This window comes from Dermacentor variabilis, chromosome 10, assembly GCF_050947875.1.
Source record: "Dermacentor variabilis isolate Ectoservices chromosome 10, ASM5094787v1, whole genome shotgun sequence".
In the NCBI taxonomy this organism is placed as follows: domain Eukaryota; kingdom Metazoa; phylum Arthropoda; class Arachnida; order Ixodida; family Ixodidae; genus Dermacentor; species Dermacentor variabilis.
This window is the reverse complement of record NC_134577.1, coordinates 117,367,509-117,394,529: the sequence shown is the minus strand read 5'-3', so window position 1 is coordinate 117,394,529 and position 27,021 is coordinate 117,367,509. Positions and strand designations below refer to the sequence as shown.

Genomic DNA, 27,021 nt, shown 5'->3' with positions numbered 1-27,021 from the left:
GACATGCGATCACGAGTTGGGCCGACCAGTTTGGCTTCAACCGCGTTGCGGTATGCTCCCTCCTACATTTTTCCTTCATCCATGCTTCTAGCCTCCGTAGCACTACAGCGCTACTGTTCATATAGAATGAATGAATGAATGCTACGAGAGTAACCTTTGACACGGGGTTGTGGGTTGCGCCACCAAGCTCTCTTTCTTATCTTGCCTAATGTCCTGGCTATCTCAAAAAAAAAAAAAGCATAAGTATGCGTAAACATAAATGTTCACAGCGGCAGTGGAACACTTCGCTTCGTCGTTTTCATGCCAAACGCACTTTCCGGCTATGTATACCGAGGAGTAGTTTGGCGGAATAACAAAAAACTTATCAGCCCAAGCACTCCGTACAGATGGCTAACCAGCGAAGCTCAAACGTGCGGCCCCGGTGTTTATCACTGGTGAAATCCCCACAGCTCGTTTAGGTCTTGCTCATTTATTGGCTACGTCTTTCTGCTTATAAATAAATAAATAAATAAATAAATAAATAAATAAATAAATAAATAATGACGGTGACGTACGCGGGAGCAGTGGCACGATACAGCTGTGGAAGAGGACGACGACGCTGGAGCCAATCTCGATCACTATAATTGTTTTTTTTTTTTTTTTTACACACGGCTTCGATATTGGGCTAACTATCCCTTAACAGCCTCGCTGTAAAAAAGAAATCGCAGTTCCGCCTGACAGGCGAAGCACCGATTGCGATAGCAAATTAGTAGATAGCTGTACGAAGTAAGGATAGTAGTTTTATCGGCCGTTTAAATTTGTAAACATTCGCTTACTATCTAAACTTACAGTGATGGAATGTGTAAGCGTGACTCAACGAGGAAGTAGAAAGCAACATACACATAGGCACAGAGACAGCACTGTCTTTGTGTGTCTGCTTCTTTCTACGTTCTTGTTTAGTCGCGTTTACACATTCTATCATGGATTCAAACCAACCACCCCGTCAAGTGTTCTAACTCAAATAACCAGCCCGGTGTCACGCGCGGACAGGTAACCATGAACACATCTAATTCGATGACAGTGGTAACTGTATGTGAAAACGCTGGAGTTAGGAATCGCGGCAGCAGCCGCGAGCCAATTGACCTCCGTGCATCTGTCGCTTCAACGTGAACGAAACGTCGAAAGCGCAGCGCATACGAAGCTACCGGTACTATGCGCACTCTGCAAACATGGCGGATCGCCTTGAAGATGAGAAGCGCGCGAGCGCGCACTTTGGCTACGTCGCAGATCGCTTTCAAGACATGGATGGATGGATGGATGGATGGATGTTATGAGCGTCCCCTTTGGGACGGGGCGGTGGGTTGCGCCACCAAGCTTTTGCTATTATACTGCCTAATGCCCTACCTAGGTTAAACAATGAAAAAAGAGAAAAGAAAAACGCTATGAACTATCACGCCCAAATTTTTTGATCCCCTATTGCGAACTGTGCTTTTGTACGTCTCCGCCTTTTGTCGTTTCCCTACTTTTCTTCCACCAATCCTCCAATCGCCTCTTACTAATGCCTATTGCGGACATGTTTGCTTTACCACTGCTCTCGCTGAACCCAAGGGCTTCAAGGAGGCCAGTGGTGACTAAGTCGACCGCTGTGTAGAGTTCACATTCTAATAAAACATGCTGCGTCGTTTCCCTAGCTTTACCGCAGCAAGCACATCCTTCTTCTTCCTTCTTATATCTCGCTTTATAAGTGCGTGTTCTAAGGCACCCCGATCTCTCCTCTAAAAGCAATGAGCTTCTCTTTGAGTTATCATAAATGGCCTCCTTCCTGATTTCGTTTTTTCCTCTTAAGAAGTTACTCATGGCAGGTTTCTTTTCTATTGCCGCCGCCACCCATGAGATTGTTTCAGCCTCTCTGAGTTTCCGCTTGACCTTCTTTGTTGCTGTGTTGCCCACCCTACAGGCCGCATACTTGCTGGTAAGCTTTCTAGTTCTTTTCCTCCACTGTCAATCAATGTTATTCCTGTACAGATACCTGAACGCTCTCCCAACCCATTTTACTTTCTTGCATATTCCTCAGCCGTTCTTCATACTCAATTTTACTTGCGAGCTTCCCTCACTTCACCGACACTTCACCGGTGCTCAGACACACGAGCACCGGCAACGCCTCCCTACGGCGTCCGCCAAAGGTGTCTGGTAGCACAACGAGAACCGCCCCTCCTCCCTCGCCTGATTCCCTGCCTCGCGCGCCACAGGAGATGGCACACATCTAGGTGGCGTTCCTCGCTCGCGCACGCCAGATTGAAGCTCGTTCGCCAGCTCACCCTCACACGTTTTAACGCGATAGCGTTAAGGAGTTCGTGTCGCAGAAAAGCCGGTGTCGGCGGCGTCGGTGTCGGCGGCGTTGGCCGTGAGCGATAAATCCCAGCAGGCACTTCATGAATAAAAAAGAATTTGCAAGATGGGCTGGGTGGGAATGAAACCAGGGTCTCCGGAGTGTGAGACGGAGACGTTACCACTGAGCCACGAGTTCTTTTTTTTTTTCTTTATTTTAGCCACGAGTTCGATGCTTCAAAGCGGTACAAAAGCGCCTCTAGTGAACGCGGTGTTGCCTTAGAAACGAGCTGTTTCTAAGGCTCAGGCGTGCGTCGCTTGCTCAGGCGCACATTTCGTTGTCGCGCCGAACGCTGCGTTGCTCGACGCTCACCGCGTCCGATGCGGGGCGCGTAGTCGCTGCGCCGTAGCCCATTCTTACACCCCTTGGCGGGTCGACGGGAACGCTGTGGCGTTCCACTCTTGAAGGCGAAGATTAAGCGTCCTCCAATTTTTTACTCATACGGAACCTCACGCGACGGCGATGGAAGAAATGCGCCTGGAGTGTCCATGTAAGTTCTGTCGCAATAAAATAGGCGTGCTTGAACGGGATTAAATCAAGTTTGTCGAGCAATAGCACGGTTTTGCTTGCTTTGGGAAAGGACACAGACGTTGCTCGGCGCCATCAGCAACTACCGCGTCTACAATTGCACTACAAGACAACACACAGACGCTGCTCGGCGCGGCAACAGCAGCGATCGAATTGACGACCTTCATGCTGCGTCTGGCTTCAACGCGAGCGTCGGAAGCACAGCGCATACGAAGCTACCAGCACCCGGCGCATTTTGCCCACATAGCAGATCGCGTTGACGATGAGGCCCGCGCGACCACATAGCTTGTCCACATCGCATATCGCTTTCTAGATATGGGCGCCCACGCACCAGTCGCCGGTAGTGGCTTATCAATCAATCAATCAATCAATCAATCAATCAATCAACCAATCAAGTTTTATTTTCGCCGCAGACAGTACATTGTTACTGCGAAAATAGGGGGCCAGAGAAAAAAGCTGCATCTGTGCAGCTTGACTAAGCTCTAGCCACCCGTACAACAGCAGTGACACGACGATTTATTATCTTGATTCAGTTATATAAACATATCAGCAAATAAACGATCAGGCAGTCCGATCACAAATGACAATTACGAGAACAATTAGAAGCATAAGCAGTTTCAATAAAGTCAAACAAACAGGTCAAATAAGGTTTTGTTAGTAAGGGCCAGAACGTTCACACCTTTCCGGTCTAGCTCATTTAGTGTAGTTGCCAGGGCGTAGTCAAGTTTTTCTTTCTCATAATGGGTGCGCGAGGAGGGAACGTAGTATGGCGGTTGATATCGGAATGGGTAGGAAATTATACTTTTCCTGAGATTTGATAATTCTTGGAATAGTTCCGCCCTACCTAATGTGGCGTTTTTATAGGTTCTTAATAATTTGTATTTGTATATATCGTGGATTTTTAGAATTTTATGTTTGTGAAAGAGTGGTTCTGTGTGTTCTAAGAACGAGGAATTTTCTATTGATCTAAGCGCTTTTTTCTGAATAAGGAAGAGTTTCTGCAAGTTAAATGCTGTCGTGTTTCCCCATATTAGCATGCAGTAATGTAAGTGAGAGTTAAAGAGGGCAAAATATAACATCTTTTTAATGCTGACTGGAAAAGTGCGACGGTTCTGGCTTAATACACCGGCGGCTCTACTTAATTTTGGTAATAAAGTTTTCAGATGTTCATTCCAAGACATGTTTTCTGAAAGAAATGACACCTAGAATTTTAACAAACTTTTCTATTTTAATTTTGAATGGCCCGAGAGCAATATGGTCGTCTATATTTTCTAAGGTACCTGGGGTGCGAAACAACACACACTTAGTTTTTGACTCATTAAGAATTAGCCTATTGTTCTGGCACCAAATCAGCAAGTTGTGACAGAACGCACTTCCCTTTTGTCTTACAGTATCAATGTTTTTTCCCTTAACGAGCACCGAGCAATCATCGGCATAAATAACATATCTACAATCCTGATATATTTTTACAATGTCATTAATATAGAAAAGAAAGAGAATTAGCTTGAATGTCAGATGTACGTAACCAGGCATTTTCTAGGTTTGTACCTGGAGTAGGGAAGCTATCGCTCTGAAAATTAATGACTCCAAAAAACATCTGTTCTATTATGGGCTGGCCACTGAGGGGAAAAAAAAACACCATCGGGTCGAGCATGTCTGAGGGAAGAGAACCGAAATGCGTGAGTCTGGAGAATGGTAAGGCATTTAATAACTTTTAATAATAATTAAATCGAGCAAAATGGCTCATTAGTAGAGGAAATTAAATCTAAATTTTTTTGAAATCAGATTCCGCTCCCGCAATGCGACGCGGCGTCGTCAGTGTAGCATTACGGATTTCATGGTATTTTCGTGCATTAGTGCCCTTTCTCTTTTCGGGGCGATTTCGTTAACGATAGAACGCGAAATATCCTGCTCTCTATTTCACTGCTTCTGAACAGATGCCAAGGAACGCTGCACGTACCGTAACGTATGGGGTAGAGCCCCGTGAGGAAAGCAGCCCGGGAAGGGGAGCACAGCGGCTGCGCGTAGTAGCCGTTGAGCAAGACTCCATCCCACGCCAAGGCGTCCAAGTTGGGCGTCGGGATCTGTCTGGACCCGTGGAAGCTGACGTCATCCCAGCCCTGAAACAACGCGGCTCCGGCACTGTTGTGCTTTCATCGTATTTCATGCTGTGCTTTCGTCGCGATACATAAGCAGGTCGTGCGCTCGCACGGCTGCGGGAGTTTGCCGTTTATAGCTATAGGTACTGCTTGTTATGAATCTATATTGAATCGTTGCTTCTCTAACAGGCAGGCAAACAGCACAATGAAGGTAGTGTAGGCCATGGAGGTAGGGCAGCGAGGTAAAATAGGGCAGCCAGGCATTCGTTAAGACTAAGATGATAGCTGAAACATAGGTAATTTATATATACATGGTAATTTATATTGATAAAGGAAACTGAACACAGCTGTACCACTAGACAGACTGCATAACTGCTGGCTGATTCTGACCGATTGACCGACGATAGAAAGCAACATAGCAATGATTAGATGCGCCGTAGCCGAGTGCACCCTATTCAGTTTGACCAGCAGCGGTTCTTCCACTACATGCTTTCCCGCTCAAATCAATCCAGGCGCCCGCTATATTAGTCCAAACGCCAGTCAATTTATTTCAAGTGGCACACGTTTATCCCAGGGCCAAATTATGTATTCTACGCGCCACGTATTGTAATCCTACCGCCAGTGAAGTTAATCCAAAGGTGCATTTGCTCAGGTGTTCTAGGAAGTTGAAAATAACGACGAAATGTTATAATTTTGCGCCGACCAACGATAATTGAAGAGACTTCTTGAAGAGCGCTGTCATGTGACAACGAAAATGCATTCCCGCGCGATACATCATCGAAATAATACACTGTTATAGACATTTTATTAGTGTCATGAATAGGTCATGCAAAACGCACCTATTTGATGGCTTTGAAGTCATGCATTGAAAGAAATGGGCATCCAGCACCAAGCCTTTGATTTCTAAAGCTGGTAAAAACAGGCTGAAAAGAGCGTCACGACACATCTCATCATTTTGTTCTCTTTACGCCTCGTTGACATGGATATCAAATGAACGAGCTTCGAACAACCTCTGCGATTGCAACCACGCAGCGCATCTAAGGTCTCGTGGAAGAAGGCGTCACGGTACCTCACGTAACATTCGCCAGCCTATTCCTGATTCCCAACCATATTGACATGGACATTAAATGATCGGGCTTCGAAGGAGCTCTGTGATAGTACCCACGCAGACCATGTCAGACAACGTGGTAAAGGATGTCGCGAGACCTGGCGAACTTTCGGTAGCCCACATGTGATTCACAAATGCCCTGACACAGGTGTCAAACCAATGGGAATCGTAAAACCTACGCGATGGTACAACGTAGCGATCGTCAAACCACGTGGTAAACGCTGTCTCGTGACCTCACGTATCTTTCGCTAGCCCACACGTGATGCCCAACAATACTCGCATGGATATCAAGTGATCGCGCTTCGACGAAGGTCTGCGATGATGGGCATACACACGTAGCGTGCCTGAGACCAGGTGAAAAAGACGCGCGTGACATCATGTAACATCCACAATCCCATGGGTAATTCGCAAGCATGAAGACATGGATATCAGACGAACGGGAAAATAAAAAGCTATGCGATGGTACCCACGTCCAGAACGTCAAATCACGTGGGAAAGGATGTCACGGGACCTCGCGCATCTTTCGCTCGCCCATGCGTGATTCCCAACCACACTCACATGTGTTTCAAATGAACTGACTTCGAACAAGCTCTGCGATGCACGCACGTCACGCACGGAAAACGACGCGGTAGCGGGTGTCACGTGACATTGTGTAACTTTCTCCTGGCTTTTCGGTAATTTCCAACCATACTGGCGGATACCAAACGAACGGTCTTCGAAGAAGCTCTGCCATGGCACCCACGCAAGACACGGCAGACCAGTTGGTGAAGGGTACCACGTATTCTAGCGTAACTTTCGAAAGCCCACACGTTATTCACACACTGACAATGGTGTCACACGAACGAGAATCGCAGAAGCTATGCGATTAGAAGAAGCTGCGCAATGGTACCAACGAAGAGCACGTCAGACCCCGTGAAAAAGATCGTCACGTGACTTCACGGGACTTTCTCGAGTCATTGGGTGATTCACAAACATACTGACATGCATACTAAACAAACTGGAATTGAACAGCCAGTGCGACTGTTTCCACGCAACACCACGGAAACGGAGGTGAAAAGAGCGTCACGTGACTTCACGTGATTGCAGAATTTGCAAGTATTTCAGTCTTCCTGCGCATATACGAGGAAAGATAAAAAATAATGCAGGCGTAACCGATTTAGTCCTATCAGTACCAGATCGCTTTCAAGGCAAATTTCTCACGCCGTGATATCCACATCAATAGGTTCAGCAGTCATTCACGTTCAATGCAGAGTTACGTGAAGTCACGAGACGTGCTTTTCACCTCCGTTTCCGTGGAGTTGCGCGGCAACAGTTGTGCAGACTGTTCGACTCCCGTCCATTTATTATGCATGTCTTCACTTCCCTTTTATTTCCTTGAAGACCCCTCAATGGGGGTATTACATAAGGGGTGGGGTTTACAAATGTTTATTCTAATGAGTGGCCACATAAGTTCAATGAAGACTATTAGTATTAAGCTTATCAGCAAACGTCGATGACCAGGTGATTTCGGGTATATGACGGGGCAGGCCGTTCCAGTCGGCTGATGATCGGCAAAAGAAGGATGCAGAGAAGGTTGTAGTATGGCTGCGTGGACGGGTTACTTACAATGAATGCCCTGTACGCTGGGAATGGCGAGGGGGCGGGGCCAACAGATATGGTGCATGATGGAGCGAACTGTAATAAAACTTATGAAAGAGGATTAACGAATCAATGCGACGCCGGCATGATGGCGTGTTTAAAGCGGACTGCGCTTTTAGTAATGATACGCTAGTATTGTAAAAATACGAAGAATGAATTAATCTTGCCGCACAATTCTTAATTCTTTCAAGCGCATTGATAAGCTAAGCTTGGTGTGGTGACCAGATGGGGGATGCGCATTCAATTTTCGGACGTACGAGTGTCTTGAATGCTGGCAGTTTGACGTGTTGCGGTGCATGGCGGAGATGGAGTTTTAGGAATCCCAGTGTGTGGTTAGCGGAGGCAGCAATGCGCGTTACATGAGCAGACCAGTCTAAGTCGTATGGAACGGTGACGCCGAGGTATTTAAATGTATCCACTTTTTCTCAGGTAGTATTAGTAATATTATACGGTGATTATAAGAGCTGGTGGCGGCGAGTGAAGCACATTAGATTTATTGCGGTTAAGGGTCATTAACCAGTCGTTACACCAGTCTTGCACTTTGTTAACGTCATTTTATAACATACTGTGATCAGAGTCGTTAGTAATTATGTGGTAGATGACACAATCGTCAGCGAACATACGGATTTTAGAGGAAAGATTAAGAAGAAGGTCGTTCGTATAAATAAGAAAAAGTAGGGGGCCTAGAACGCTACCTTGTGGGACGCCAGATGTTACAGGGAGGGGCGCGGAGGTGTGATTATTCACATGCACTGACTGTGATCGGTCAGTGAGAAAGTGAACAACCCAATTTAAAATGTTAGGGTGCAGGTTCAGCTGGGAGAGCTTGAGTATTAGGGGTTGGTGAGGTAATTTATCAAATGCTTTAGCATAATCCATAAAAATGGCATCGATTTGGTTCTTAGCATCGAGACTAACGTGTAAGTCATGGACGAACATAGCAAGTAGCGTTTCGCACGATAGACCCTTACGGAAGCCATGTTGGGATGGGTGAAATAAGCTGTTAGTGTCAAGGAAGGACATAATTTGGGTGAAAATTACGTGCTCCATTATCTTGCAGGGTACGCTGGTTAGGAAAATCGGTCGGTAGTTAAGAGGTGAATTTTTGTTACCTGATTTGTAGATTAGAACGACCTGCCCTTTCTTTTAGGTGAAGGTGTTGCTACAGGAGAATAAAGACTGTGAGAAGATTAATCTGAAGTACGATGCGCAGATGAGTTAAGTATTTTTTAACAGTTTAGAGTTGATGCCATCCGCCCTTGATGTTGATGAGAGGTTTAGCTTTTCAATTATTGACGTTATGCCATGTTCAGTGAATTCGATGGTTGACATAACAGATTGAACAGGTGAAGAAGGTATAGGTAACAGAGCACCAGGTTCAGTGGTGAATACTGATGAAAACGCGCGGTTAAATGCATCGGCACACTCTTCTTCGGGGATTACTATATCGTTATGGTCGGCGATAGTGATAGCATCCGCTGGTGTGGGGTTTAGAAATTGCCACAATTTCTGGGGGGGTTATTGCCTAGTACACGAGGCAGCGTGTCATGGAAAAAGGAGTGTTTTTCGCTGTGTATAGCTGTAAGATAAACTTTCTCTGCCTCGTAATATTTATCCCAGGCCACAGCACAATTGGTTTGCTTTGCCGACCGAAAAACTAGTTTTTTCCTGTTTTCTAAAGTTCATATTTTTTTGTGAACTAACGTTTATTGCTGTCAGTCGGTACTGAAATAACTGGAATGTGGTTAGTAGCAAGGTCGGTGAATTTTTGTTGGAAGATCGACCAATTTGCTTGAAGTGTGCGGAATTCAGTACTGAAAGTGGGGTAGAAGGACATCAGTTCGTTGTTTTTTTATGGGGTTTTACGTGCCAAAACCACTTTCTGATTATGAGGCACGCCGTAGTGGAGGACTACGGAAATTTTGAGCACCTGGCGTTATTTAACGTGCACCTGGATCAAAGTACACGGGTGTTTTCGCATTTCTCCCCCATCGAAATGCGGCCGCCGTGGCCGGGATTCGATCCCGCGACCTCGTGCTCAGCAGCCTAACACCATATCCACTGAGCAACCACGGCGGGTATAAGTTCGTTGTTAATGGCTTCGTAGTTGCCTTTCTCGTATAAGCATATTTTATTCCATCATTCTCGTTTTGGAAAGCTAAAGTTAAAGACAGTCTGGATTACTTTATGGTCGCTAATTGCCGGTAGATAAGATATCGAAGATACGCTAGACTGAGTGTTAGTTAATATCAGATCTAAAATGTTGGCCGAGTCATTCACTACGCGTGTTGGTTCTAAGACTAGCTGGGTTAAGTTGAAATAAAGCAGACTTCGAGGAAATCATTTTCTGTTGTACTATGTGATGATGGTGTATAGCTATGTCAATTGATATTTGGGAAATCAAAGTCTCCGAAGAGCAAAATCTGAGCGTTATAGTGTATTTTTTCATTAGTACATCTAGAGCGCAGTTGAGCTTGTGAGTAAAGCTAGTGACTGGTCGCGGGGGGCGGTAGCAAACGCCAAGTAAAATGGTTTGTGGGGTTTCACGAAAGAGTAGCCATAATATTTCGGTTGTCAGCATGTTTGTCAGCATGTTCGTGAATCACCCAATGACTGGAGACAGTCCCGTGAGCTTACGTGACACTCCATTTTACGTGGTCTGCCGTGCTCTTCGTGGGTACTAGAGCTTCTTCGAGGAGAGTTCGTATGATATCCATGTCAATATGGCTGAGAAGCATGTATGGGCCTTCGATAGTTAAGTGAGGTCACGTGATACCCATTGCCACGTGGTCTGTCGTTCGCTACGTGTGTACCACCCTATATATTCTTCGATTCCCGTTCGTTTCATATCCAGGTCGGCATGTTTGGTAATTGCCCCCGGGCTTGCGAAAGTTGCGTGATGCTACGCCACTCTAGAAAAGAAAATGATCAGATGTCACGGGACGCTCTTTGTATTAGCTTTAGAAATCAACGGTTTGTTGATGAATCCCCATTTTTCGATGCATGTCAGAGAATCCATCAAATAGCTGTGTTTTGCCGGCCTGTTGATGCCAATAATATAATACCTATAGGAGTGCTTTCTTTCTATGATGCGTCGCGCGGGAAAGGCACTTTTGTTGTAACATGACAACGCTCTTATAGAAGTCTCTTCAGTTATTTTGGGAGGCTGCAAAATTATAACATTTCGTCCTTATTTTGACCTTCCTAGGGCACACCCGCAAATGTATTTTTGAATTAACTTCTCTGGCTAACGCCAGAGAAGTTAATTATATATATACGTCACGCGTAGAATAAGCTATTTGCCACTGGGCTTAAATGCGTGGTGCCCGGATTAAATTGACTGCCGCTTGGACTAAAATAGCTGACGCTTGGACAAACTTGAGTGGGAAATCTCTAATACCGAAGTTTAACCCCACAAGGCCCAACTTATCACTTCTTATATATTGATTTGATATTTTGATGTTAGTGAATTTACTGCATTCGGCACTTGTGCACGCTTAGCATACACGTGTGCGATTGTTTTTCTGTCACTCGCTTTTTTAATGCAAAGGATTATATAAGGATATAGGAAGCTCTCAGTAAGATCACGCAAGGTTGTTTTAATTGTTTATTGCGATAGAAATTGCATGAACAGTACAAACAAATTTTTGCCGTTGCCATCGGTGTCGGCGTCACCATGTGCTTCTGGGTATATTTAGGTATATGTAAGCTATATGCAATGACATGCTTTATGACATGCGGTATATACGGTTTACATTGCCACACCATTCTATCAACCAAGGTGAATTTTGAGAATGTCAGCCCAAAAACAAATGTCATGGAAGAAAACTCCTACAGCGCATGCCTTTTAGCTTAAATCTTCTCGTACCTAAATATGAGAAGTGCAACACAATAACACAGCAGAAACCGCAAAATTATGTAATTTCTTTTGCGCCGCTGTCCACAACTTCCGGGATGTGCCCAGGAGAGAGCTTTGAAACATACTCGATACGAATAAAAAAAGACGTTGACTTTTATTAACAAACGTAAATGAAATTGTCCATTGATAGGATTCAAACAAAGCACAACAGCTCATTTTTAGTTAGCGTACGTTTACTTCATATTCATATTGAATTCATATTGCCACTACAGTGACGAGTCTTACATTTCGCGTAATATTATCACTTAGTAATGATGGTGAAAATATCACCGCCCCTCCTAGTCCGTGAAGGTGGCCGAACAGCGAAACTGTCTTAGTTACACCGTGTGTTGCACCAGCCAAGTCAGGAGAGAGAGAAAGAGAGACAGAGCAAGGAAAGGAAAGGCAGGCAGGGTGGTCAACCAGACGAGCGCCCGGTTTGCTACCCTACACTGGGGGAATAGAAAGAGGAAAAAGGGAGGGAGAAAGCACTGAGTGCGTGTAGGAGGATGCACAGGGACACTACAAACGGTCTCTACAGCCAGTGCACTTCAAGTAGTGTATTAGTGCACGAATCGGTTTTCGTGCCTGTGACGGGTGTGGCCACGGTTCGGGTATCTTTTACTCGGAGAACGGTCTTGAAGACAGTCGGTTTAAAGCTGTCCGCAGAGAGAGCCGTTGTACGTCGTAGCGAGAGCAGGTACACAATAGGTGCTCGACGGTTTCCTCGCACCCTCAGGATTCGCACACCGAGCTCTCTGCCATTCCCATACGATAGGAGTAGGCGTTCGTGAACGCCACTCCCAGCCACAAGCGGCGCAGCAAGGTTGTTTTGTATCGGGAAAGGCTAGATGGCAGTTGTAGCCGTAGCGTGGGGTCTATTTTACGCAATCGGCAATTGAAGGCGCTGGAACTCTAGAGATCTTAAGACTTTTGCGTGCAAGTAGGCAAAGTTCCCTGGCAGCGTCCGACCTTGCCAAAGGTGTTGAACGCGTCTGGGTGCCTTCGTGGGCAGACCGGGCAGCCTTGTCATGAAGGTTGTTGCCGACGATGCCACAGTGAGCAGGCATCCATTGAAAAATAACGTTGTGCCCTCTTTCTAGAGCATGGTGGTGCACTTTCCTGATGTCAGATATCATCTGTTCGTAAGTTCTGTGATGTAATGCGGACGTGATACTGTGAGGAGCTTCCTTAGAGTCACAAAATACGACCCATTTCTCTGTTGGCTCTTCGGTGACGTGCGTCAGAGCGGCAGGAAAAGGTGCAAGTTCTGCCGACGTAGATGTAGTCATGTGTGAAGTTTTGATTCCAACTGTAGCCTGCTTAGCTGGAACTACGAATGCGGCGGTTGAGCTGGTAGGTGAGGTCTAACCGTCAATATATATATATATATATATATATATATATATATATATATATATATATATATATATATATATATATATATATATATATATATATATATATATATATAGTATATTGTAATGGGTGCACTGAACAGTTCCGAGGGTAACGTCTCTTCGTTCGTTCCCGAGGAGGCAGGTGACGCAGAGCAGGAACAGCTGGTTGCCCGAACGGCTCACACTCGTGCCCCAAGCACTGGTGATCCGGCTGGCCCATTGGTTGCACAGCAGGCATGGAAGAGACGATCTGGCTGGCCTTGTTCTTGTGCTCTTCTTCACTACAATTACCCCCGGTGCAAAAGCGGAGCCATCCTGGCGACTTACGACGTGGAGACGAGCGGGTCATAGAATCGTTTCAAGCGGCGCACGTGAACAACATCCCGTCCACGGCGGCTCTTGTCGGATGTCGATGTAAGCGGCTCTATGACATAGTTGACAGGACAGGTACGTTCGACGATGCGGTATGGTCCATCATACTGCGAGAGAAGTTTTGTCGAAAGTCCAGGCGTGGTATAAGGCACGGACAACAAGACAAGGGTGCAGGGAGCGAAGTTCGGATTGGTAGCGTCGCCATCATGATTGGCTTTTTGGTGTTGTTGGTCAGCGGAGGTAAACTTTCGGGCTAAATTGGCGGCATTCCTCGGCGTATCGGGCGACGGCTGAAACGGGAGCACATTCTGACGCGTCTGGTGTATAAGGCAAAACAGTATCGATGGTATGGGAAGGATCGCGACCGTAGAGAAGAAAGTATGGAGAAAATCCTGTGGTACTTTGTGTAGCCGTATTATATGCGTACGTGACAAATGGGAGGATGATGTCCCAGTTTGTATGCTCTGATGAAACGTACATGGCGAGCATATCACCAAGGGTGCGATTGAAACGCTCTGTAAGTCCGTTAGTTTGAGGATGGCACGCCGTGATGGTCCGGTGAACTATGCGGCATTGAGCAAGCAGAGCTTCAACCACCTGCGACAGAAACACACGGCCTCTATCACTCAGCAGCTCCCGAGGTGGGCCATGACGAAGAATGAAACGATGGAGCAGAAAGGATGCAACGTCACTGGCGGTCGCTGCAGGTAGAGCAGCGGTTTTGGCATAGCGTGTAATGTGATCAACTGCGGCAATAATCCATCGTTTTCCAGCGGGTGTTAGTGGTAGCCGCCCGTACAGGTCAATTCCCATACGGTCGAAGGCACAAGCAGGGCACGGAAGCGGCTGTAATAATCCGTGGGCCGGATGAGGAGGAGATTTGCGGTGTTGGCATTGCGGGAACGAGTGGACTAACTTTTGGACAAAAGTAAACATCCCTCGCCAGTAGTAACGTTGCCGCAGGCGCTCATACGTCTTCAAAACGACTGCGTGTGCACATTGTGGGTGAGTATGGAAAGACGCGCACATGTCCGAACGCAAAATCCTAGGGATAACCAGGAGCTACTTGCGACCATCGGGCTGGTAGTTCCGTCGACACAAGAGTTTATCCCGGAAAGCAAAATGGACAGCCTGGCGACGCAGGGAGCGGGAGATGGGAGATGCAGGCGAGCCAGAAAGGAGATCCAAAAGAGAGGCCACCCAAGGATCCTTGCGCTGTTCTGATGCGAAGGTGTCGATGTCGACCTAGGATACCGCCTTAATGGTGGAGAGGGACGCCCTGTCGGCTGGCAGCGGAGAGCGGGACAGAGCGTCAGCGTCAGTGTGCTTGCGACCTGAGCGGTATATGACATGTATGTCGTATTCTTGAATGCGCAAAGCCCAGCGGGCAAGGCGTCCAGACGGGCATCTTAAAGAGAATAACCAACAAAGGGCGTGATGGTCAGTAACCACATTGAAAGGCCTGCCGTATAAATAGGGGCGAAAGTTCCCGAGTGCCCAAGCGATGGCCAGGCATTCTTTTTCTGTGACGCTGTAATTGCGTTCCGCTTTGGTCAGCGCACGACTGGCGTAAGCAACGACGTACTTGGAGTAGCCAGATTTGTGCTGCGCAAGGACAGCGCCAAGGCCAATACCACTGGCATCGGTATGCACTTCAGTTGGGGTGGTGGGGTCGTAGTGTCGCAGTATAGGCGGAGACGTCAGGAGACGGCGTAAGGTCACGAACGCGGTGTCGCATGCAGGAGACCAGGAGGATATGTCGTTGGCTCCACTTAAGAGTTGTGTCAGAGGTGATATTATCGAGGCAAAATTGTGAACAAAGCGTCGGAAGTAAGAACAGAGGCCGATGAAGGCGCGGAGTTCTTTGAGTGTCCTAGGTTTCGGAAATTCTGCCACGGCGCGAAGTTTTGATGGGTCGGGGCAAATGCCGTCTTGTGATACGACGCGACCTAGAATCATGAGCTTGCGCGCGGCGAACTGGCACTTCTTCAGGTTCAGTTGCAGGCCAGCGTTGGTCAAGGACGTCAACACTTGGCTAAGGCGAAGAAGATGCGTGCTGAAATCAGGGGCGAACACAACGATGTCGTCGAGAGAGCACAAACACGTGCTCCATTTTAGGCCACGCAAGATATTGTCCATCATTCGTTCAAAGGTAGCAGGCGCATTGCATAGGCCAAATGGCATCACATTAAATTCGTATAAACCATCTGGCGTTATGAATGCAGTTTTAGGGCGATCAACTGCTGACATCGGGACCTGCCAGTAGCCCGAGCGTAAATCCAACGAAGAGAAGAATTTAGCGCCTTGCAAGCTGTCCAGAGCGTCGTCAATGCGCGGTAGAGGGTAGACGTCTTTGCGCGTTATCTTATTGAGACGGCGATAATCGACGCAGAACCGAACGGAACCATCTTTTTTTGTGACGAGAACCACCGATGATGCCCACGGGCTATTGGAAGGTCGAATGACGCCGCGCTGAAGCATGTCGTCCACGTGCTCACTGATCACCTGACGCTCCTTGGCGGATACGCGGTACGGGCGCTGCCGCGATGGCGCGTTGGAGCCAGTGTCGATGTGGTGGCTGACGGTTGACGAGCGACCCAGAGTAGGCTGAGCGACATCAAAAGAAGAGCGGAACTGGGCAAGCAGGTGAAGAAGCTGGGAGTGCTGCTCGGAAGTGAGGTCATCGGCAATGAAAGGTGTGAATAAGTCAGGTGATGGCGGAGCAGAAGTGGAAAGTGCACAGAAGTCGGTGAGCTCTGCATACGAAGCATCCGGCACGTCGGTTATCAACATGTCATCAATAGGCTGAACATGGCCAAGTGCTTCGCCGCGAAGAGCCATCAGGGCTGTAGGAAGCGATGGCGCTGAAACCGGCTGAAATGTCAAGCGCGGCGAGAGGCAGGGGAACGTCTTTGCGGCTAATGAAGAGTTCTGAAGGAGTGAATAGGACAGCGCCTTCAGAGACAGCGCCACAGTACGGCGGTATGGCGATGTCTTCTCGAAGAACTAGCTTAGCGGGAAGAGAAGCGGCGCCGACGAGGGGCACGTCACAGAGGCGATAATTCGACTTCAGCATGTGCACAATTGATGACGGCGTTATTTCGCGAAAGAAAGTCCCACCCAAGTATCACGTCGTGAGAACAGGACTGGAGAACCACAAACTCCACAATATAGAGAACGCCCTGAATAACAGCTCTAGCTGTGCATGCTGCTGAAGGCTGAACTGGCTGGGCGCTTGCTGCGCGAAGAAAAAAACCCAGAAAGTGGCGTCGTAACTTTTCGTAAAGCGCGAGAGAGGCGTTCGTTTAGGACAGACACGGCTGCTCCAGTATCAATTAGCGCAACGGTAGGGACGCTGTCAACAGTAAGATCGACAAAGTTCGAAGGCGACAGTGGAGGACTTGTACAGATCGATGGCGACGCAGTTCTTGCCTCCTGAACTGCGGCGCTTAGTTTTCCTCTTGCGTGGGTGAAGGGCGCCGACGCAGGGAAGGTGAACGACGTGTAAGGACCGGGCGCTCGGCTGGTGGCCTATTCGACTGCCGACTAAAATAAGTGTCGTGGAAAGGCTGCACGTTGGCGTAGGGAGGCGGCTGCACAAACTCATCAGAGTGCAGCATGCGGCGGCGGCAGAGTCGTGCAACGTGGCCGGGAATACCGCAGGCATAACATATGGGCCTATAACATATGTCTTGCGTGCGCCAAGCATTAGTAAAGGCAGGAGCAGGTCGATGAACGGGACTATGAACGGGTGGTGGCGGCCGAGGATGTAGCGCAACGAGTGGTTGACGAGGGGGCTGCGCGGCGACGGATGCGTAAGTGGCGCGGCGGCAGGGTACTGCTGATGCTGCATTGGTAGAGCCTCAGCAACTTGGTCTTCAATAACCCGCCGCAGCGTAGGAGCGAGCTGTGTAGGAGGCTGTGTAGGAGCGAAGGGTAGCAGAGAAAGCTGACGTGCAACTTCCTCCCGCACGAAATCTTGGATTTTTGTGAGCAAGGAGGAACGATCAGAGAAGGCTGTCATGGAAGAGAGGGCCTCGTCAGCTACTGAGGGGCGCCTAGTCAACTCGCGCTGCATCCTCAACTCGTCGTAGCTTTGGCACAAATTTATGAGCTCTGCTACGGTGCGCAGGCTCTTGGCCATCAATATTTGGAAAATATCATCGGCGATGCCCTTCAAAATGTGCTTCAATTTGTCATTTTCGGGCATAGACGCATACACACGTTTGCAGAGGTCGAGAACCTCTTCAATATAACAGGTGAATGTTTCACCGGGTTGTTGCGCTCGCTCTCGTAACCGCTGCTCGGCGCGCAACTTGTGGACGGCAGGGCGACCGAAAACTGCAGCGAAACTGGTCTTGAACGCGGACCAGGACTGAAAGTCGGCTTCGTGATTTTTAAACCACAGGTGAGCCACTCCCGCAAGGTAGAATATGACGGCATTTAACTTGGCGGTATCATCCCATCGATTGTGCAAGCTCACCCGTTCGTACGTATCCAACCAGTCATTGACGTCCTGTTCATCCGTACCGCTGAAAACCGCTGGATGGCGTTGCTGGACAGCGCCAGAGGAGGCAACGGGGGGTGGCGGCGGCGTCGGCTGGGGAGAGTCAGGCATGACGGGAGGCAGAGTCCGAGACCGGAGTTCCAGGGTGTAGATGTTCTTGAGTACCCCCACACCTTCCACCAATTGTAATGGGTGCACTGAACAGTTCCAAGGGTAACGTCTCTTCGTAACCGAGGAGGCAGGTGACGCAGAGCAGGAACAGCTGGTTGCCCGAACGGCTCACACTCGTGCCAAGCACTGGCGATCCGGCTGGCCCCCTTGTTGCACAACAGACATGCAAGAGACGATCTGGCTGGCCTTGTTCTTGTGCTCTTCTTCTTCATTTCAATATTATTTTTTTATTTATACATACTGCAGCCCCTTTATGGGGCTATTGCAGGAGTGGGTTAGACAAAAAGAAGTCATACAAAAAACAAGTAAACAATAACACATTAAATATTCACAAGAAATTAGGCAGATGAAACAAATGAAATTCAAAATAACAGCAACACTGAGAGTCAGTACAAAATGAGAATCAGTCAATACACTGTAACAAGAAAATACATAAAATCAGGTGCATTGAACTCTTAACATAAGATCGTTTAGTGGCAGTGGCCTAATTGTTCCGCGAATTAAGTTCCAGAATTCAATAGCACGTGGGAAAAACCTGTATTTAAATTTATTAGTTCGAGCGAAGTAAGGCTTAATATTAAGGCTATGGTGACTCCTACTTGACCGCGGAATGTCTAAAGGAATATGTATGGGATGTGAGACACGATAAGAAAAATTGACGATACCATGCAAGAACTTCAATGACTTAATGTGATGGCGTAAGGATGAAGGGGTTAGGTTCAAAGAAGATAAGGCAGGAGAGGGTGAAAAATAGTGATCATAGCAACGATATATGAACCTAATAGATTTTCGTTGTATGCTCTCAATGTAGTTAATGTCGCACTGCTTATGAGGCTTCCAGACAGGAAAAGCACTATCTAGGATTGGGCGAATGAAAGTTTTGTACATTAGTAACTTAGTTTCCTTTGGAGAATTGCTGAAATTGCGTCTCAAATACCCGAGCTTCCGGATTGCTTTAGTGCAAATGAAATTGATTTGTTTTGACCAGGGCATCTTAGTGGTAAATATGACGCCAAGATACTTGTATTCCGAGGCGCTGTGCAAGGATAAGTCGTTGAAAGTGTAATTGATCAATGAAGGAGAGGCATTATTGGAAAATGACATTATCGCAGTTTTAGTAAATTTTATTTTCATTTGCCAAGTGTTGCACCAGGTGCAGAAGCTGACAAATGAGGAATTTAGTTCAAGATGATCTTCTGGGGTGTTGATCACGCGATACAAAACACAGTCGTCCGCATAAAGGCGTACGTGTGAAGCGACGTTTCGAGGTAAGTCATTAATGTACAGTAGAAATAGTAAAGGACCAAGAACCGACCCTTAGGGTACATCAGATGACACGTCAACAGAAGAAGAATTAGTTGAATTATAACATACGAATTGTGACCGGTGAGAAACGAAACCGGCAATCCAGCTAACCAAGTGAGAATTTTTCAAGATCATGTTATGCTTTATTAAGAGATTAGAATGCAGTACAGTATCGAAAGCCTTCGAAAAATCTATAAATATAGTGTCGACCTGTGTGCCGATATCAAGAGCGCAGAGAATGTCGTGTGAGAATTCAACTAGTGCTAAGTTGCTGAAACCTTTCCTAAAACCGTGCTGAAAGGTAGAAAGCATCTCATGAGATTCCAGAAATTCCATTATATGTTTGCGAATTATGTGCTCCAGCATCTTACATAAATATGATGTTAATGAAATAGGTCTATAATTAGATAACAGCTGTTTATTACCAGATTTGAATAATGTACGTACTTCGGCCAGCTTCCATGAGGATGGAACAATGCCGGTATTTAGGGACTTTTGAAAGATGATGGTTACGTAGCGAGCAGACCACAATGAATGACGAACGAGAAAAGAATTGGGTATACCATCAGGACCGGTGGATATTTTAGTGTCTAACTGGAGTATTAGGTTCAGTGCACCAGGCTCATTAATCATGATATCAGTAATAGGGGTGGCCACTTTAGGAGGGTGAAAGGATGTATATATATATATATTGTGGGGACCCCTTTTGGACCCCTGTCTCCTGTGCACGCGCGACTTGGGCCATTCGCCCGCGCGATCGCTGGGGACACGCAGTTCCAAGCCTTATTTTGGATAGCGTACATTCCCCGCGGCCGCTGGCGCCGGCGCGACGCGGAGCCTGCTGCTTGCGCGCACGGCTCACGTTACGCCGCGCGCCGCGCGTAAGAACAGTGCCTGAGGAGCGGGCCCCTCTCGCCCTTTCTGCGGCTTCTCTCTCCTTCAGCATCGGAGGTGCGCGGGCGCTTTCGCCCGGGCAGATTGACTTTCGGTGCTCTTGGCTGGCGGACGTGCGGACCCTCTTGGTCCCGCGCCCCTCTGAGCAAGGCGGCCCCCTCTTGTGTGGCGAACGTGCTCGAAAGAGCCAGTCTGGCGGAGCAGACTTCCCGGGAGCTTCCACCCGTAGTCTGCGACTGCCACCCCAGTGCCGTATTCCTGTACTGTACTCGCATTTTGTACATAGCAGGGAATATACCCCCATTCGTTGGTGCCACGGCTGGAGCTAGCCGGGTCCGGGAACGTTAGCCCGAAGCCCCACAATATATATATATATATATATATTGTAAGGAAGATGACGAACGTGCGCGCAGTCAGCAGCATCGGCAGCATCAAGCGCGCAGCAGAGGCTCGAGCTCGGGGACTGTGCTCGGTGCATCGTAGAACCGGCGCTCGCTACGAACCCCAATAAACCTCCTTTATAAGTGGTGGAGCCGTGCGGGGTAACGTTCCACTCTACCATCCTGGAACTCCGCCGACCAGCAGACTCTTCCATTGCCACCCGTCCCTTGCGCTGGCACCGTTCACCAGCGGGAGCCTCCCATCTTAAGCGGAACCGACGACAACGACGTTGAAGAGTGGCTTTCGTCCTACGAACGGGTGAGTGTTCACAACAAATGGAATGACTCGGACAAGCTGGCTTACGTATCATTCTACCTCGCGGGCGTGGCCAGTCCCTGGTTCAGAAATCCTGAAAGGGATATCCGAACGTGGTCGGCGCTCAAGACGTCGATTACAGAAGTATTTGACCGACCCGCCGTCAGGAAACTCCGAGCCGAGCAGCGTTTCCGTACACGCGCGCAGGACACGGGTGAGACATTCACCAGCTGTATAGAAGACGTTCTGGATTTGTGCAGGCGCGTGAACGCTGCCATGACGGAAGCGGAAAAGATCAAGCACGTCATGAAGGGAATCGACGATGACGCATTCCAAATGCTTCTGGCCACGGACCCGCGCACTGTTGGCGACGTCATCAGCTTGTGCCAGAGCTATGATGAATTGCGTAAGCAGCGAGCTCTGACAAGGCGGCATCCCACACCAAATGCGGCATCACTCAGCAGCCTTACCACCAGCCCTGAACAAGCCTCCCTGATAACGCAAGTCAAGTATTTCGTCCGCTAAGAAGTCACACTACAGCTATCTCTGGTGTCCGTCACTCAGGAGTCTGCCAGCACTTTGCCGTCTCATATCCGTAACGTGATCCATGAAGAGGTCGCGGAAGCGCTGCCGGCTGTTCACCAGCAGGATGTCGTGACTACACCAGTCACTTATGCTACGGTTGCTGCAATGGCCCCTCGCACTGTGCCCGTGCGTCGCTTCCAGCAGTCTGTGCAACGCCCTCCCCCTCCCGTCTCCTGGACCAACACTGCCGTCGCTAACCCGTGGCGTACGCCGGACAATCGCCCTATATGCTTCGCATGTAGATGTCCCGGTCATGTCGCAAGGTTCTGACGCCGCCGATCGCAGGCGTTCGATGACGATCGCCGAGCGCCCTATGCACCGCCTGATGCAAATGCGCCTTACGAACCCTTCGACCCATCACCAGATCGCTCCCAGACTGATCGCCGTCCTCGCTTCGAACGCCTCCGGTCACCCTCTCCACGTCGTCGATCGCTTTCCCCTATGCGTCGACGACCCGTCTCTAATGAAGAGGGAAACTAGACGATGCACTTCCTGAGGCAAGAACTGCGCAAGTGTCGACATGCCGAAGTCCTCCTCCTTTACCTGCCTATGTCATTGATGTGTTTATCGAAGATGTCGCTACAGTCGCCTTAGTCGATACCGGTGCCGCTATTTCAGTTATGGATGCCAGGTTTTGCCGTTCGCTTCGTAAAGTGACGACGTCTCTGTCTGGATTGTCGCTCCGAACGGCGAGTGCTCAACCCATTCGCCCTACCGCTGCTTGTACTGCCCGTGTGATCATACAGGACGTTTTGTACACAATTGAATTCATAGTACTTTCATCGTGCTCCCACGCCGTTATTCTAGGATGGGATTTTATCTGACGCCACAATGCCATCATCAATTGCGCTCGGGCAGAGATTGAACTTTTCCACCTTGGTGACCTGGCCTCGGTCGATGCTCATCCTGCCGCTAAAACTGCCGTGAAAGAAAACACATGTATCCCCCCGTGCTCTTCAGCATTCGTACCAGTCTTCTGTAGTACCATATCGGATGGGACGGTCTTCTTCATGCCCTCTCATCACTTTGTTACCCGAAAAGCGCTTCCTTTGCCCTTTGCAGCTCTTGACCTTGCCGCCGGTGTGAGCACGATGCCCATTTACAATCATCTTTTATCGCCGCTATCAGTGCTCTGCCGCGAATGCCTTGGTTACGTCGAGTTGGTCGATTCAACACGAATTGTCTCCTTCCTCGACGAAGTGTCTTCTATTGCCGCCCATGAACTGAGTGCCCTCTCCATACCAGACTCAACATCGACTGGTGTGTTCAGCCCATTCATCGCCGAAGATCTGACGCCTTCGCAGCGATCTCAACATGTCGCAATCCTTCAGCAATTCCGCCTTTCTTTCGACGTTGCGCAAACCTCTCTTGGCCGTGCATCGACAGTCAAGCATTACATCGACACTGGCACTCACTCACTCCTGCGACAAAGACCATATCGCGTGTCCGCTACGGAACGTCGCGTCATTGCAGACCAGGTCGATGACATGCTCCGTCGAGGCGTCATTCAACCTTCCCAAAGGCCATGGGCCTCTCCCGTGGTCCTCGTCACAAAGAAAGACGGTTCCATCTGCTTCTGTGTTGACTTTGAACGGTTGAAAAAGATCACGCTGAAGGACGTCTACCCATTACCACGCATCGATGATGCTCTGGACTGTTTGCAGGGAGCCGAGTTCTTTTCTTCGCTGGATTTGCGGTCAGGCTACTGGCAGGTACCGATGGCAGAGGCCGATAGGCCGAAAACTGCCTTTGTTACACCAGACGGCTTGTATGAATTCACCGTCATGCCTTTCGGACTTTGCAACGCACCTGCTACGTTCGAAAGAATGATGGATAATGTTCTGCGTGGCCTCAAATGGAAAATATGTCTTTGCTATCTTGACGACATTGTGGTGTTCGCCCCTGATTTCCCAACACACGTGCTCCGCCTCCAGCACGTACTCACTTGCTTGACCAACGCCGGGTTGCAACTTACCTTGAATAAGTGTCGATTTGCTGTTCGTCAGCTAACAATTTTAGGCCATGTCGTGTCAAAGGAAGGCATTCGCCCGGATCTCGAGAAGCTACGTGCTGTTACTGCGTTCCAAAAACCTACTACTATGAAAGAGCTACGCAGTTTTATCGGCCTCTGCTCTTACTTCCGGCGATTCGTTCGAAACTTTGCGTCAATTATATCGCCTCTCACGCAGCTGCTTGGTGGCGCTAGAGATCTCTCATCATGGTCTCCAGAATGTGACGACGCCTTCATCACCTTGCGCCATCTTCTCACGACGCCACCCATTCTTCGCCATTTTGACCCACAAGCGCCAACCGAAATCCATACCGATGCAAGCGGTGTAGGCCTTGGCGCTGTGTTGGCACAGCGTCAACCTGGCCACCCAGAATACGTCGTCGCATACGCGAGTCGCACGTTAACCAAGGCGGAGACCAATTACAGCGTTACAGAAAAGGAGTGTTTGACCATTGTGTGGGCGCTTGGCAAGTTTCGCTCATATTTATACGGCCGATCTTTTGATGTAGTGACCGACTACCACGCACTATGTTGGCTGTCGACGATGAAAGATCTATCGGGCCGCCTTGCCTGCTGGGCATTGCAAATCCAAGAATACGACATCCGCGTGGTGTACCGTTCCGGGCGAAAGCACGCCGACGCTGACGCGCTATCCCGGTCACCGCTTCCCCCGACGGCCAGTCACGACTCCCCCGCGAGTGCACATTATCCTCTCTGGACGTTGACACTATCGCTGCTGCACAGCGTAATGATCCCTGGACTGCATCTCTGCTCGACCTTCTCTCGCATACGTCGAAAGCTCCGGCGTCAAGGAGGCTTCGGCGCCAAGTGCCTCATTTTGCGATTCGCGACCAGCTACTATATCGACGCAACTATGCCCCAGAGGGACTCACCTTGTTACTCGTCATTCCGAGAATCTTGCGATCAGAGCTCTGCTCCTCGTTCCACGTCGACCCTCAGTGTGGCGATGCGGGAGTCTTCAAGACCTAAGAAAGACTTCGACACCGCTATTACTTGCGGGGAATGTATAATTTAGTTCGAAAGTTCGTCCGCTCTTGTCATGAGTGCCAACGCCGGAAAGCGCCACCGCAAAACTCCGCCGGTGAACTCCATCCCTTACGATGCCCATCCCGACCCTTTGATCGCGTGGGCATAGACCTCTACGGGCCACTTCCGTTGACTCCTGCCGGCAACAGGTGGATAATCGGTGCGGTAGACCACTTAACCCGTTATTCGGAGACTGCTGCTCTACCAAATGCTACAGTGCAGGAGGTCGCCAATTTCCTATTTCGCCGTTTTCTCCTTCGACATGGAGGTCCACGTGAACTTTTAAGCGATAGAGGCCGCGCCTTCTTATCTGAAGTCATCGAACAACTGCTTGCTGAATGCGCTATTGTTCATCGTAAATGCACTGTTATCACCCACAGACTAACGGTACCACGGAACGCTTTAATCGAACTCTTGGTGACATGCTCGCCATGTATGTCTCACCTGATCACTCTAATTGGGACCAAGTTCTTCCGCTTGTCACCTACGCCTACAACACCGCGACTCAGGCTACTACCGGATTCTCACCCTTTTACCTTCTTTACGGCCGTCATCCTTCGCACACCATCGACACCATTCTGCCCTACCGGCTGGACCCATCTGAATGCCTGCCGATCTCGGAAGCCGCCAGACAAGCAGAGGAATGTCACCAGCTTGCCCGCCGATTCACCTCGGACGACAAGAACCGCCAAAAAGCCGTTCACGATGCCCAGAACTCGACTCCCACTTTTCTCCCGGGCGCTCTCGTCTGGTTGTTAGTGCCACACCGCACGCCTGGGCTCGCTACAAAACTCCTTCCGAAGTACGACGGTCCATACCGCGCTCTCGAGAGAACATCACCCGTTAATTACCTGGTTGAGCCGCTAACGCCGCCGTCCGACATGCGACGTCGTAACCGCGAAGTTGTTCACGTTCAGCGTCTCAAGCCGTATCACAATTTTGACGTCCTTCCAGAAAACTAAGTCGCCAGGATGGCTCCTTTATTTCCGCGGGGCCATTGTGAGGAATATGACGAACGTGCGCGCAGTCAGCATCATCGGCAGCATCAAGGGCGCAGCAGAGGCTTGAGCTCGGGGACTGTGCTCGGTGCATCGTAGATCCGGCGGTCCTCCTTTGTATATATATATATATATATATATATATATATATATATATATATATATATATATATATATATATATATATATATATATATATATATATGTGTGTGTGTGTGTGTGTGTGTGTGTGTGTGTGCGTGCGTGTGTGTGTGTGGGTGTGTGTATGTGTGTGTGTGTGTGTGTGTGTGTGTGTGTGTGTGTGTGTGTGTGCGTGCGTGTGTGTGTGTGTGTGTGTGTATGTGTGTGTGTGTGTGTGTGTGTGTGTGTGTGTGTGTGTGTGTGTGTGTGTGTGTGTGTGTGTGTGTGTGTGTGTGTGTGTGTGTGTGTGTGTGTGTGTGTGTGTGTGTGTGTGTGTGTGTGTGTGATCGTGATATATCTGGTGCAGTAATAGAAGCGTGTGTCTAGATAATATGGTCTCCCGCGATGTCAATTGTTGCTGCTGTTGAGGTGCACCGAGGCAGCCCTAAATACGTGCGGAGGGTTTTACCTCGTATGCTCTCTAGAGCGCGAATGTTTGTCTGGCATGTATTTGACAAGACTGGTAGACTGTAACGTAGGAGACGAAGAAACAGTACCCTGTAAATCTGCAACATAGAATGTACTGGTGCATTCAGTTTTTCTCGAAGAGAAATTTGAAGACCTAAGCAATGGCAACTAACTTCTTCAGATAGATGCAGTGAGGGCTCCACGAGAGGTTGCGGCCAGTGATGACACCCAGAAAGCGATGCGTCTTAACATCGGACAAAGCTTGATGTAATGTCCCGAAGTCTGTAAGAAATAGCACCGCTCAGTCAAATAGTCCCAAATATTCTGATACATCTGGCATCCAACTCCCATAGCCTCAAGTGAGTTCAACATGGCGTCATGGGCTACGTTGTCGTATGCTCCTTTGATATCTAGAAGAAGTGCTACGATAGGCGCTTGAGGCTTTTTCGTTCTATATCGTAAATATTTGATTTCACCATTCTTTCCCATCCCGGCTCTGCTGATGTGTTTCCGCGTCTCGGGCGCGCACTTCGCGATCGGCCTCCCGGCGCTGTCGCTTCTCGGCATCTCTGGCGCGCAGCTAGGGATCGGCCCTACGACGACGAGCCCGTTCACGAACCAGCTCTCGCTGACGCTCGCGGTCTGTAACTTCTTCCTCAGGAGTACGCACTACTCATGGTCTTTCCACAGTTGCAGCTGGGATGGAATATGTGGAACCACTAATCCAAAGCTCCGTATATTGGGCGCAAGGCCCACCACTGGAGATGCGGGCGCTGCTATCGTTTTGAGGATTGGTTGGAATGGTCTT

At 48.8% G+C, this 27,021-nt stretch overlaps 1 protein-coding gene across 1 annotated transcript in view; it reads right to left on the bottom strand.

Moving 5' to 3' along the window:
• The window catches only part of LOC142559393 (arylsulfatase B-like), a 250,385-nt gene that overhangs the window by 208,602 nt on the left and 14,762 nt on the right, over positions 1–27,021 (bottom strand). Inside the window, exon 3 of the mRNA XM_075670995.1 lies at positions 4,857–5,016. Within this exon, the coding sequence (XP_075527110.1) occupies positions 4,857–5,016 (160 nt within the window). The remainder of the gene's footprint in view (positions 1–4,856; positions 5,017–27,021) is intronic.